The 15190-nt window shown below is 42.8% G+C and overlaps 2 protein-coding genes across 9 annotated transcripts in view; one reads left to right on the top strand and one right to left on the bottom strand.

The window, feature by feature from the left end:
- Positions 1-14927, top strand: part of LOC129790783 (muscle-specific protein 300 kDa) — a 79996-nt gene extending 65069 nt beyond the window's left edge. For 3 of the 7 annotated variants that reach the window (XM_055828494.1, XM_055828498.1, XM_055828496.1), the window contains 7 exons: positions 20-6409; positions 6655-6957; positions 7028-10146; positions 10949-11584; positions 11681-11834; positions 12228-12289; positions 13767-14927. In XM_055828494.1, coding sequence (XP_055684469.1) covers positions 20-6409; positions 6655-6957; positions 7028-10146; positions 10949-11584; positions 11681-11834; positions 12228-12289; positions 13767-13995 — 10893 coding nt within the window. In that variant the 3' untranslated portion in view covers positions 13996-14927. Of the gene's footprint in view, positions 1-19; positions 6410-6654; positions 6958-7027; positions 10147-10222; positions 10281-10948; positions 11585-11680; positions 11835-12227; positions 12290-13766 lie in introns of those variants that run through there. The other 4 variants (XM_055828495.1, XM_055828503.1, XM_055828502.1 and 1 more) reach the window with 3 other exon arrangements.
- The window catches only part of LOC129790795 (glutaredoxin domain-containing cysteine-rich protein CG31559-like), a 383040-nt gene that overhangs the window by 160344 nt on the left and 207506 nt on the right, over positions 1-15190 (bottom strand). The window lies entirely within an intron of this gene.

Below are 15190 nucleotides of genomic sequence, written 5' to 3' on the forward strand. Positions count from 1 at the left end.
TTTTTTTTAACTTTCGTAGGATGCAATAAATCAGCAACAAATGCGACAGCTAGAGCTGAAGAAGTACAGCCAATTGCAGCAAGAAATAGAAAATTGGCTCTCATCCATTGAAATTCCATCCGCAAAGGTCAGTCAGGAAATCAACACAGTTGATGGCATTCAGGAAATCATCGCAGATCAACAGAAGCTCATTGATGACATCACAGACAAGGAGCAGAAGCTGGAGGAGATTCGTGATAAATGCCAAGAAATGCAGAAGCAGCAGCACGTGAAGAAGTTGGCAACAACGCTCACGGAACAATTCACAATCATTCTCACCCTTCTGGAGACGAGGAAGCAATCAACGCTGAATTACATCACAAAACTCCGCGTGAGGGAGGATGAATTGGTGCGGGAGAAGAAGGACGATGAGAGGGATACATTGGAATCAATGTCAATGCCAGAAGAGGAGCCTGATGGGCAGAAGATGACAATTGAGACGCAAACGAGTGTACAAGAGGAGAAGAGGAAGGATGCCCCACAGGCTGATGATGAGACACAGACCAGCTTCCCCCTGATTGAGGGTACACCACGTGATACGCAGAGTGCCTTTGTGCAGACTCAGCAGGATCGACGACCCACCGACAATATAATTGTCCTCCATACATCGGACGAGGAGAAGGAAACCATTGAGATTGATAATCAACTAAATCAACCCATCCCGAAGGATGAACGCCCATCTGATGTTCTCGTTGAGGCGAAATTCAATCAAACACACCCCGGAAGTGGTGCCAGAACATCCGAATTGGTCCTCCGGAATGTCCCACAGTCATTTGAGACGACTTTCATTGAGCCGGATGAGACAACGACGGAGGTTGTTGTTGACTCCGATGGAACAAAGAGGATTATTGTGCGGAAAGTGAAGAGAACGCACGTCCAGAGGGAAGTTGTCATGCAATCTGTGACTGTTGGTGCTGAAAGTATTCCCATTGTCCAGGAGGAGACAATAGTTGAGGAGATTCCTCTTGCCATTGAGGAGGAACCTGCAGTTGGACAGCCTGGACGTGATTCATCGACAATTGAGACAATTGTTAAGCACGTAACGCGAAAGATTGTCCGGAAGACACGAAAGATTATCAAGAAGGTGACAATTATTGATGGAAAGGAGCATGTGACGGAGGAAGTTGTTGAGGAACCTGAAGAGGTTGAAATAAGCGAAGAAGAACTTCCAAATGTCAATATAAATCTCTTGAGGGGTGTTGAGGAGTTTACTGAACTACCTGTGAGGGAGTCTGTGAAGAAAACAACAGAGGAATTCCTGCAGAAATCTATCGAGGAAGTTTCAAGAAAATCTTCAGGGGAACCTTCAAGAAAATCACCAGAAGAGGCAGCAAAGAAAGATGCAGAGGAAGAAAAGGACGAGGATACGTTTGAGATTGTAAAGTCAGAGGAGCTAGAGAAAGAAAGCTCAAAGGGAAGTAGCCGCAAAGCAAGTGGGAGTGACGAAAAAATGAAAGGTGAAGGAGATGAGAAGGTATTAGAATGTCAAAGAGCACCAGTAGATTTGGTAACAGCAACTGCACATGTAGATGAAAATCAACCAAATGTTGAAATTGCAGACACAAATGTAAGAAGAGAAGAGGAATGTCCCAGCGAGTTCCCACAACCTGTTGGAACTTCCACAGCAATTCCTCAAGTACATGCAACAGATGATGAGGTGGAGGGTAGCACGGCACCACACAAAGAACTAATAGTCACTGATATTAAAGAAATTTGGCCCCCAACTGAGACAATTGACGAAATTCCCGTCCATTTATTAGATACCATCACCCATGACGACACTAAGAATGCAATCGATCACACAACCGATGAAATATGGCCAACCAATCCTGACATTGGGGCTGATGTTGATTTACAGCGCTACGGGGTGTCTGTCACGGTGGTTGAGCATGTCATTGAGACGGTTGAGAAGCACCCCGAAGAGAAATCTCTTGAAATCTCTCAGAAAGCCCCAATTGATGAGCTAAAAGTCACTGCAGCGGTTGTTGAAGCTTCCCCCGAAACTCCAGGTGAGGATAGAAAGAAAGTACAAGGTGATAAAGCACCACCCAGTGAACAAGAAAAGCCCCGAGAAGCTCCAGATACTCCCAAAGTTCCCAAAGAGGAGAAGAAGGGTGGCCAACAACCACCTTCAGAACCCTCAACTCCTCACGAAAAGTCAGAAGCTCCCGAAGAATCTCATGCTGTTGGGGATGAGGGTGAGAGAACAAGAATAAAAGTCACCCTCCCATCTCTCACGTCAGCAGCTGAGAGTACCCTGACGGTTAACATGAAAATGGAACCAACTGAGCATACAAAGATTAATGTTAATCTCACGGAAATAGCCCCCGTTGCTGCCATTCCTGACACATCCGTACAAATTATCGAGGAAGTTTCACAAAAGAGTGAATCCCCCAAAATTTCAACACCAGAAATTTCGGAGAAAACACCCGAGAAAATTGTCCTGGAAGTGCATGAAAAGATTTCCGGAAGTGATGAGCAGGAAGTACGTCAAACGGGCTATGAAGCTGAAGATGTGACAGTTGATGATGCCAATGAGGAGAGTAGGAAGAGTAAAAGAAAGAAAAAACGGAAACAGAAACTAAAGGCAAAAGATGGGGGAGAGACAACTGATGACCAGGAATCAAGTGCATCGAAGCACAGTGCAGAAGCAGAAGAATCTACAAAGGTTGAGAAGGAGGGTGTTGAGAAGGAAATTTCTCCGGATGAATCATACGGAAGTATTTCGGAGTATGATCCGGAATCAGTGAGAATAATGGAGGAGGCGGTTATCCAGTCACCATCACCGGATGACTTGAAACCTCTTCCTAGTGAATTGGTGACGACAGTTCCGGTGATGGACACGCTGTACGTTGAGGAGAGTGAGCAACAGACATCATTGCCGTATGAGGAAGTCCCGAAAGAAGAGATTCCGCGAGAAAGTCCACCAAAGGAAGCTGTTGTTCAGGATGAGCACTCAGTGCAGACATCCCCCATCCACCAACCACAGCCAATGACGGAAATTTCGCAACAAACAAGCCCAGAACCTGAACCAGAGCACCAAGAGACTGAGGCTCAAACAATTCTCATTGAATCCACTGAAGTGGAAATTCAAACAACGCCGATTAAACTTGCAGATGAGGAGGATGTGTCAGTTCCCAAAGCGGAAGTAACTTCGGAGGAGATTCAAACGGAACCTGTGGTATTTGGAGAGAAGACTGAAGCACCACCCGTTGTTGAAACCACCGATAGTACATCCCAGACAACTGTTTTAGATACACGAGAGCAAAATTTGCAAACATCTCCCACAGAATCTCCTGAACATCATCCCCGGAAGGATGTGAGCCAAGAGGAGGATGTCAGTACAATTGCTTCGAGAATTGTCGATGAGATTGTAGCGGGAATCCCAACACCAACAGCTACACAGGAAACAAATACAGAAACCGTGACAATTCATGAGGCTACAGTTCAAACAACCCCACCAGCTGCCACGCCCACAGTTCAATCTCCTGAACACGTTGAAACGCTGCAAATTGAAGAAGTTCCCGAAGTGTCAGAACCTCCAGATGTTGAAGATTCTTCCCTTTCAACGACAACAAGTGAACCCTATGAGATTCACGTGAAAGCTTCATTAATCTATCCAGCTCAATCATCCGGAGAGACTTATCACAAAATCCCAGAGAATTTCTCGGTGGAAGTTACACGATCATTTGACCTCGAAGATGGGGAAGGTCCAAAGAGTTTCCATGAAATTGTGGAAATTCCTTCAGCTGATGAGCCACCGAAGCCAAAATCTGTGACAATTTCTCTCGTGAAGAAGACTGTTGTGGATGAATTGTTTGATCAACCTGATGTGCAGGAAGAACAGAGGAAGGTGGAACGAATGCTGGAGGGACGATTGAAGATGTCTCAGGATGCGAGACAATCGCCATTGAGTAATGTCCTGCACCTGGCCACACTGAGTGAATCCATCACGGAGGAACCAATTGAGGAACGTCTTGAGGTGCTTCAGGAGAATCTCGCGGAGCTCGAGGATGCAATTCAGCGGCAGGATTCTCGGGTAATCCACAGAACTGTGACGATTATCTTTGAGAAGATTTCCGTGTGGCTGGAGACAATTGAGTATCGCGTGTATGTGACGCGTCAGAGTGCATCGTCTGAGCCGTCGGAGAGGAAAATTGGGGAATTCAATGAGCTGCGGAATGAGTTGGAGTGCATCCAGAACTACGTGGAGCACCTGCGGAAGGATCTTGAGCAACCAATGCAGGATGTTGAGAGTGAGAATATGGTGCAATGTGTCAATGTGATTGTTGATCATCTTCGTGCCATTGACAATGTCACGCAATCCAGTGAGATGCAAGTTCAGGATGACTTCCGACGTTTCAGTGAGTACCAGATGAATGTGGATGAGCTGCAGATGAATATTCAGCAGCTGAAGAGCAATTTGGATCGTATTGTCTCCGAGGAGATGGGCTTGGATAAGAAGCTCCACCTTCTGGATGAATTTGATGACATCAATCGTGCCTTTGGGAAGGAAGTTCAGCGGCTCATTCACGTGGCTCGTGGACTCGAGAGGGATTTCCCCGAGAAGGAAACACCCGAGCAGATTTTCATGTGTCGCGAAATGGTGGCAAATCTCGATGGGACAATTAACATTGAGAGGAATCGTCTCAATCAGCTGGTTAATCTGGCGCAGGAGTACGAGCAGACTCTCAATGAATTCGCCAAGATAATCCTCATTGCGGACTCCCTGGTTGAGAGTCAAATCACAACGAGCAATCTGGACAATTTGCAAAATGAAATTCAGAAGCACCGGAAGTTCTTTGTCAATCTCAGTCACTGCAGAGCCATTCTGGAGTCGCTGGAGATGAATTTGGACCCAGTAACGCGAGAGAAGCATTCACAGCTGCATCAGACACTCCATGAGAGTGCCACGACAATCCTGGATAAGGCATCAGATCGTGCTCAGCGACTCTCAATGGCGGCATCACGGTGGACAGTGCTGGAGCGTGGGATGCGTGAGGAGAAGCAATGGTTGCAGATTGCTCAGCAGAGAATCCCAGATCTCACGGAAGTGACATCCACAGATTACGATCAATACATAAATATGTATCACTGCCTGAGTGCAGACATTGCGCATCATCACGCCAAGCTTGTGCAACTAACCACAACAGCTGTGAAGTTGCAGGAACTCGTGTCAGCGTCCAATGTTGAGGATGATTGCAATGAGCAGCTATTTATGATTCTCAAACTCAAGGAAGATGTTGCGCTGAACCTGAAGAAACTCCTGAAATTCCGCCAATATTGGATTCTCTATGAGACAACAACGGATAAAATTGAGAATTGGATAACAACGAGTGAGCATCATCTGGAGAAGATTGAAATCCCCAAATTCTTCAAGGAATACCCATTGGAGCACATGCGCCTCTTCTGGGATATTAAAGCGGAATTTGAGTTGTACAACTCAATCAAGGCGGATGCTGTGACAAATCTCGAGAGAGCCCTTGAAGTTGTCCCGATTGCTGATGAATTGCTGCAGAAGGAATTCCATCAGCGACTTGAGGATAAATGGGGGAGTGTTGAGGAGAAAATTCATCGGATTCAACAGCTAATTGTGGACGGTATGTCAGCGTCGAATGTGCCAACAGATGAGAAGCTAACACTGCTGCAGAAGGAGCTTGATGAGCTGGAGAAGGCCATGGCATCCGTGAAGGGTGTTATCAGGAGTCAAGATGAGCTGCAGCTGTACATTGAACGCATGCAGATTCTCAATAGTCGCGTTGTGATTGTTGGCACAGAGCTGGGACGCATTGGGTTGACCTCATCATCCGATTCAGAGCGAATTGGTCGATTGTTTGGGATGTCCCATAGGATTTCTATGCAAATCTCCGAGGAACTCGATGGTGCTCTCGTGCTGCAGGATCAACTGAATAAAATCTCTCATGGAATCATCCGGATGCGCCTCCTGCAGCAATCTGGCGGAGAGACGCTCGATCAGTGCGAGGGAATTGATCTATCGGGCACGGAGATTGTTGAGAATGCTCTGTATGATTGCCAGAGAGTTCATGGGGATCTCAAGACACACTGGCAGGGAATAATGGAGCTCAGGCAACTCCTTCACACTCTACCGATGCGCCTGAAAATCTCCGTGTCACCCGTAATGCTGGAGAGGGATATTTCTCAGCTGCAGGATGATCATGTTGTCCTTGAGTCACGTTGTGAGAAGATTCTCAGCTCCCTACGTGGGGCATTGCACCTGTGGAAGACGTTCGAGAAGCAATTGGAGCAAGTGCAGCAGTCCATTCAGCAGACGGACTACATGGTGGAGTTGCTGAAGGTCTACGGACAGGTGGACTATGAGCGTCTTGTGAAGGCCACGGAGAGACTTGAGGTAATTACAAAATTGCAAAACTTTTCAACTGATATGGGGTTCTTCTTGAAAGTGTTGCAATTAAATGCAAATTTGGGTTATCGATTTTGTTGTGTTAATTAATCCCTGGCTCGAGGATTTCTTGTGTTCTCATTCTCCTCATTCTCCTGTGAGGTGTTGAAGGAGAAGGAAGGAATAATTGAGGAATTAGAAGGGTTGGAGCAGCAAGAACAGCATTCTCAGAGACATTTTATCGCATTTTTCAGGGCCTACATGGGGATCTGGACAGTCATGAGGACCTCCTGGAGGATCTAAAGTGCTCAGCTGAACCACTTGTGGAGATTTGTAGTGCTGAAGTGGCGCATAAGATTGAAGTGGCAGTTCAGGAGACCATCCAGGCGTGGAATGAGACATCGCAAAATCTCACGGATCTCTGCAGCAAATACCAGCGGGCTGTACGTCTGTGGCAGCAATACAGGGATGCCACGGAGAGTCTCAACAATTGGGTAGATGAGAAGGAGAGTGATTTGAAGGTGATGGATCCCAATGGTGATCTTCAGTACATAAAGGTGAGTCCCATTGCGAGTGGGCAGGAGGAAAGAATTTCTCAGCTAATCCTCAATCTTCTTCCCCTTTCAGGAATGCCTTAATGCCCTTCCGGCGTACAAGGAACGTCTGGCTGAAGTACGGCAGATGGTTGATCAGATTTCAGCTGATATTGAGCTTGAACCAGGGAGTCTGTTGGAGATGGATGTGGAATCCCTGGGAGCTCGTTTGGAGACAATGAAGGAGGCAATAACAGTATTAGCCGATGAGGCTGAAAAGAAGCTCCAGAAGACGGCGGAACTTGAGCAGGAAGTGCGTGATTCCCAGCGACAATTGGAAGCAACACAGAAAGCCATTGAAGACATTCCCGAGGAGATTGCCACGGAGGAGCATTTGTTGAATTTGCGGAATCATCTGGTGAAGTTGAGTTGTACACAGAATCAAATCCAGAAGATGCACAGCACGAAGCTGGAGCAGAATATCACGACGAATGTTTCAATTGTGGAAGTGCTGAAGATTTGGCAGCGTCTCTTCAAGGATACCTTCCAGCAGTACTACCGGCTGTCATCGACACTCATTCAAAATGAGGATGTGGACGCTGTGCTGAAGCTCTGGGAGGACTACCTGCGGCACGTACAGACATTCCTTGCCACGAGTATTCCACAAAACTATTCCAGTCTCTCGGATCATCGGCATATCTGTGAGGTGCACCAGAATCTCCTGGTGAGTCAGAAGAGTGTCTATGAGATGAATGTGAAGCCCCACGTGGCGGAGAGATTCACAGAACTCGTCCGGCTGCACAATGATGTGCTGCAGAAGCTGAATGCACGACATTCCGAAGTTGAGGAGCGTATTGGGTTGTGGGATAAGTACAATCGGGAGATGACGGAGTTGCTGGAGTGGCTCAAGGATATGGAACAGAGTCGAACACGTTTGCAGCTGAGCTACCTCAATCTGCGGCGTGTCCCGAAGATCCGGCAGACGCTGGATAGTCTCCTAGCGCGCGTTCCGGAAGGTGAGGAGAAATCCCATCAGCTGAAGCAGCAGCATGGTGTTCTCCTCAAATTCTGCGATGATGCCCTTGGGACGTCCATAAAAATGGGACATGCAGCGATAAATCAGAGAATTTCCAATCTCAAAGCTGCCCTGGAAACATGGCGGGACTTTGTGAATCGCATTGTGCACCTGGAGAATGTCTACCAGCAGAAGGTGGCCTTTGTGCAGGATTCCCTGCAGGCCACACAGAAGCTCTACACGGAGGTGAGTCAGAAGAATCAGGTAACCGATGGGAATATCAAGCAGCAAATTAATGATTTGCGCGAGAAGAGAATCGAAGTGAATAAGTTGAGTGTGGATCTGGAGCAGATTGGTGTTGTGCTGGAAGAGATGAAGGAGTGCGTGAGTCCGTATGATTTGAAATCCATGCGACAGATTGTTTGGATTTTGTGGCAGCAACAGGGTGATCTCAATCAGCAATTGGGCAGCTATATAAATAATCTCGTGGACAAACTATCCCTGTGGAAGATGTTCAATGACAAGTACACCGTGTTGAGTGCATGGATGGATCATCTGGAGAAGAGAATTGAAATGGGAACGCAGTTTGCTTACGTTGGAGAACCGGAGGAGATTCAGAAGTACATTGAGAATGAAATAGCCACGGAAATGTCATTTAAGGAGCGCGATCGGGATTGGGTTCTCTCATCGGGACGACAACTTCTCACGCATTTCTCCGATGCAGACGATCAGAGTCAGGCGACGGAGATTCAGGAGAAGCTGAATACCATCATTGAGCGATGGGAGAAGCTGAAGTACCTCACAAAGGTGCGTGGGAATGAATTGAAGGATCTCCGGTTGACGACAATGCGCCTGGAGATTCGTATTGCCGAACTCCGGTCGTGGCTCTTCAAGATGGAGACTGATGTAACGAGGCCATTGCACCTGGATGACCTCACGGAGGCATCGCGCAGGAAATGCCGACAGGAGCATGAGGAATTGCAGAGAGCCATGGAGAAGGAATGCATAAATTTCGCCGAGGTCCTCAACCTCTGTGACATGCTCTTCAAGGATGTCAATACGTGGAAGTCTCACTTCAACATTGGCGCCCTTTCCGTGGCAATCAATAATGTGGAGAAGCGTTGGGGGAATGTTTGCAACCTCCTCACGGTACGTGGCAACAAAATTCACACAATGTGGAAGCTCTTTGGGGAGTTGCAAAAGGTCGATGACGACCACAGGCAGTGGGTGATGGAGAAGAAGCGACTCGTGGATGAGTTGCAGCGTCAACGAGTTCCACGCGACGAGTTGGCGGAGCGTGTTGAGTTTATCCGGGAACAAATTGAAGAGGTGCGTCATAGGGAACCGTTACGGTATCAGCAGGAGAAGAACTATCATGGCCTTGTGGCGTCAAATACACTCGATACGAACAATATAAATGAATTACTGGGCAACGTGCCGGCAATTCTCAATGACTGGAGCACACTCCTTCCCTCCCTGATGGCACTGCATGAGAAACTCCAAGGAGATCTCTGCCTCTATGGGAAATTCGTTCAATCCCACGAGAAGGCTGTACTCAATCTCACGCAAATTGATGCCCATCTCACCCAAGTGGAAGTGAGTACACCACCTAATGCTCAGGAAATTCTCTCCGTTGAGGAGGAACTCAAAGATTGCTCAGAAGTCCTCGAGACAGCCGATAAACTCGGCTTGGCACTCATGGAGACATTCCCGGATGTGGCGGCAATTCAAGCCATGGTGGATGAGTATCAGAATCTCTATCGTGACATCAGCAGCAGATTGCAGAAGCTCCGGGAACAGTATGTGGTGGAAGTGGATGAGAGTGTTCAAGTGAATACGTTGACATTTGAGCAGGATTCAGCTGTGCAGGTGAATACATTGACCTTCGTCACGGCCAAGGATGCCTACATCCTCGAACTCAAGTCCGCCATCAAGGAGATGAAGAATAATCTCAAGAACCTCGAAACAGCTCTCAATGACACCGAAGCGAAGAGCTTGAAAACCATCAAATCTAACAAAATTGTTGCTGCCTGTGAATCCTCCGTGGAGCTCATCAGGCACCTCAGTATGCTCCTCAAGACTGAGTGCCATTCAACGGATGAAGAGGCCTGCGTTGAGGAAGTCAATGATTTACTGACCAAACATGAGAATCTCATGATTCTCTGGCGGTCAAAGGAGCAGAAGCTGCAGGAATTGAGGTGAGAAAAATCTCCATTTTTTTTTCATTAACATTTTGATTGCTCACATAATTCCCTCCTCCCATTTTGGACGCAGACTCAATTTTCCTCCCAATTATTGCTTCAATTGCCTACAGTGAGTATCGCTAGTGAGAGAATCATCCCTTAAAGTGCTTAAAACCGATTAAAACGCTTAAAATAAGCTGCTAAAATGTACAAGAAATATTTTTAATTGAATTAGTGAAAAAATTCCATGATTTTACAATCTTAATTTTATCATATTAGAGGAGTGTGTGTTTCTTAGAGTTGTAGGTGCAATATTTTGAGAAATAGGGGAGACCAGGGCAAGAATTCAAGGAAAATTCAAATAATCATTTATTATTTTAATTTACTAATTGAAAAATTAAATTTATAGAAAGAAAAGAGAAGCATTTAAGATAATTTTTTGAACTATAAAAGCTTTTATGAGTTTTTTTTAAATTATTTTAATTTAGCAAAATAAAACTGCAAAAAAATTGGAAATAGTTTCCAAAAATTAAGCTACGAGAAGAACATTAAATATTAATTAGAAATAATCAAAAATAGAAGAAAATTCACAAAAGAAATCAAGAGAAAAGGGCAAAAAGTAATTCAAAAATGACCTTAAACTCAAAAATTGCAGAAAAACTTAAAAATATTTTAAAAATCAAAGAAAGCCAAAAATCTAGACAAAATCTTAAACAAACAACTTAAAAATTAATCATGGTGTACGAGAAATTCAAGTTAATAAATTAAGGTAAATTGCAAATTAATTAAATTAAATTACTTTACTTCCCCAAAACAGTGACCTGGGCCGTCTGACTTGCCCTCTGTGCACACAGAAGAATTGGCAGCAGATTGACAATGATCTGTGGCGCCTGGAGCAGTGGCTTCAGTTTGCCGAGGGAACACAACGGCTCCAATCGTCCCCGCCGTCCAACATTAATGAGCTGGAGGACGTGATTCAGGATCACCGGGAATTCCTGCTTGATCTCAATAGTCACAAGAGTATTGTGGCCTCGTTGAATGTCGTGGGAGATCACCTGGCCACGCACACATTGGACACAGAACGTGCCCAGCAGCTGCGTGAGCGTCTCGAGAGGAATAATCAGCGATGGGAGAAAGTTTGTCAGAGTGCGGCAAAATGGCAGTCATCCCTGCAAACCACCCTGATGGGCAATAAGGAGTTCCATTCCATCATTGATGAACTCTGTGCATGGTTGGAGGCAACGGAGGCGCGCATTCGTGCTGCCGAGCCGGTGGATCTTACAGTTTCGCGTGATATTATGCTTGGGAAATTCCGACGATTCCGTGATTTGAGGAGTGAACTGGAGCGCTGTGAACCGCGTGTTGTGAGTCTCCAGGAGGCAGCTGATCAACTCCTCAAGGCATCCACCGCGGAATCTGGCTCTGAGGAGTCTTCTGCTGTGATTTACACGAGGTGGGTGGCATAAGAGCATGCATTTTTTTTAAATTCATTTTCAAAAGCCTTGGGGAATGTCATTGCTATTCTGTACACAACACACTATTGTCACAGTCTCAATTCCAGGCTCACCGATCTCCGGCTACGCTTGCAATCACTGCGACGTCTCACGGGTGTGTACGTGGTGAAATTGGGGGCGGTTTTGGGTGTTGAATCCACCGAGATTTCCCTTCGAACCGCCTCACCGTACCAAACGCAATCAACAAATGTAAGTTGGATCAATTTTTTCTCACGCATTCTTTTTTAGTAAATTTCAATGAGAAATAAATTATGTATTAACAAATATAGGTATATAATTAATAACTTCCCCGTGCAAGAGACATAAAAGTAAAAAAAGAAAATACCTGAGCACGGGGGAAGTATTAAATCACGCAAAGGCACAAACATAAATTATGTTGCTTTGAGAAGTAAAATATCTTTCACAATATTGATTTCATTTTTTTCTTGAGATTTATGAGTGGGTACAAAAAAAATAGCGAGCACAAGAAATTGATGATGATTGAAATTTACAACACAGAGTTTTATTTATTATTTATTTATTATTTTTCATCATTACGTAATGTGATTGATTAAATTTTTCCCCTCAAAACCTGATATTTAGCAATTGGATGAATTTGGAGTTCCCCTTGAAGGAGCGCACTCATCACCGCAGTTGAATGAAGAGTAAATATTTTGGAATTATGTTTATTTTTTTATTTAAAAACCTCCCCTTTCCTTTTTCTTATTTCCCAGTTTCCTGTTTTCCCGATTTTCCCGTAGAAACGAAGAAAAAATTTAAAAAAAATCAAAATTAAAAAAAATCCGTAGAAATTTATTTAATTTTGTAGTTTTGAGTAGAAGATAGTTTTGAGAAAATGAATGTTTTTTCAGTAATTTTGAGAGCAATATTTTAACCCTTTAGCGTCTATTGGATTAACCCTTTCACGTTTTTTTTGGGTCATACGCTGACCCAAACGTGAAACATTTTATTTTTTCAATTATTTATGAATGTAATTGTTTTTCCATGTTACAAATGCATCAAATTCACGCATAAGGGACCAAAGAATACGTTCTGACTGAGAAAAGTCCTCTAAAAAAATTCATAGAATAAAAATCGCGATAAAAGAGCGCATGTTTCAATGTTTTTATGTTTCACGTTGGACGTTAAAGGGTTAAACAAAATGTGAAACATTATTTTTTTTTATTAAAATTAATTAACTCATTTCTGCCGGCTGCTAGAAATACCTGATCGATTGGAATGAACGGAATGAAACTTTCAGACATAAATCTTGACCAAAGAAAAGTTTCAGACATTGGGCTCTATTTAGCGACCAAAAAATCTTTGAAATTTGCTTGAAATCTTGAAATTTCAGTATAAATTTCCAAGATTTCAAGGGTTTCTTGGTCGCTTAATAAGGCCCATTATAGTTTTTTTTTTCAAGTTTATTCAAGTTATAAGAAAATTGTTCGGAATTCGGTCAGCGGGGGATGATTAAAATGCAATTGTCTACAAGTTTTATTCAAGTTTTACCAAATTATCTTTAAAAACGGCACATTGAACTTTTTACAATAAATGAAAATATGATTAATTAATTTCGATCCTTTCTAAAAAAAAATACTCTTGAACGAAAATGTTTTATTTTTTTTTGCTGAATAAATAATTAAATTGAGAAAGGAAATGGCCAAACAGGTTTGTTCAAAAAAAATTCTCCTAGATGTATCATCATGAATGCGATAAATGTCCGAAATGAGTTAAAGAAGGGACAAAGAATAAGTTTTGATTGAAAAATATTCTCTGGGAATAGCTCCAGAAAAAAATAACGAGTGATACAAAGTCCAAATGTTTCAATGTTCTAATGTTTCATGTGGACGCGAAGGATGTTTCTTGATTAGGGGAGTTTCCCATACAAATTAGATAAACTTCTTTGGAATTAAAGTAGTACCTACTAAAATTTTATTTTTTTTATCATAAAGAGAATTTTATAATATTCTGAATTAACGAATTCTTTCCCTGAAAATTATTTTAAGGTCTCAATTGCTCTCAAAATTAAAGGCAAAAAAAAATCCTTTTGCATGAACCTCCCCCATATCCAAAAAAAACCCTCTAAATGGATTCAAAACAAGAAAAAAAATTTTTGCTAATTTTTAATAACTTCTGCAGCGAATCAAATGGCGGAGACGAGATCAATACGAGTGTCTTGGCGCGAGGCTATCGTTTCTTGGGTCGTGTTCTGCGTGCTTCACTTCCCATCCAGGCATTGATGCTGCTCCTTTTGGGCGTTGTCACTCTGGTGCCCCACGCTGAGGACTACTCGTGCATTTTCACCAACAATTTTGCCCGTAGCCTCGAGCCAATGCTCCGCTATCCAAATGGGCCGCCGCCCATATAAACATCCTTATTCTTTTCCACAAAAAAAAATCCCCAAATTCCATCTTTTGGGGACAAAAAATAAATAACTCAAAGAAAAAACTTACTCAATGGTATTTTAAGTGATGCCTTAAAATTTTTTTAAGTGGTCTCTACGCAAGAAGAAGAAAATGCAAAATGAATGTCTTTTTCTGTTTTTTAATATTAAATTTACTACTCAAAAAATAAGATATTATAAATCACAAAAAAATTATATCTACAAACAATGAAGAAAGAAAAGAAAAGATCAGCACAATGTTTTTGTATGACGACGAAGACGAAAAAAAAAGAAGAAAAAAATCATTTTTAGCTTATAAAGAAAATAAAGTCTCTTGTATTAGAAGATCAAGAAGAACAACAAAAAAAAATCTAAAAATATGCAAAAAGGAAAGTATTTTGTGATTTTTTTTTGGGAATTGCATCAAATATTTGTGAATGTTGTTTTATTTTTCTAAAAGAAAAGCGATCTAGTCGTAAAGAAAAAAACGTGATGAGTGATAAAGGGAGCTCTCAAATGAACTCAAACCCCCCACAAAAGTCTTTCCTGCAGAGCAAGTGGAACGGCTCTTCAGAGAAGGCAATGGAAGGGAGGGGTGTGAGGAGCATTTAAAAGAAAAGAAAAATATTTTTTTCCTATGGAAAATTAATTTCACTCCGAATCTCCCAAAAAACAAAAACGGAGTGGAGTTAATTTTGTGAAAATTGCAAATTTTCCACAAATGTTTTGTAAATTTTGTCAATAATAATAATTATTTTTCACATAATGTGGTGCATTCCCAGAAGAAAGAAATAAATCCACGAAGGAAGGTACTTTTTCCTGTAATCAGAAACGCTTAAATGGTGTGGTATAAAAAACAAAAAACAAAGCATATTAATCATTATAAATGAGATGAATAAAGCGAAATCACAAATAAATCGTTTTTTGTCTTTTTACTTTACTAATTTATATTTATTTATTATTTAAAATCAATTTATTCTTCCTTTTTAATTAATTAATCCGTTTTCTTCAGTGGCCTGGCAAACTGCCCCGCCAAGGCCAAGCTATCCGGGGCCTTCCAGAGCATTCCCAGCGATTTTGGGGCCCCAAAAAATAATTTTTTTTGGAGGAAAAATAATTTAAAAATTTCAATTTATTTTCCCTCTTACGTATAAGAGATGATTTCTTTTAAAGTTAAGAG

Source organism: Lutzomyia longipalpis, chromosome 2 (assembly GCF_024334085.1).
Source record: "Lutzomyia longipalpis isolate SR_M1_2022 chromosome 2, ASM2433408v1".
In the NCBI taxonomy this organism is placed as follows: domain Eukaryota; kingdom Metazoa; phylum Arthropoda; class Insecta; order Diptera; family Psychodidae; genus Lutzomyia; species Lutzomyia longipalpis.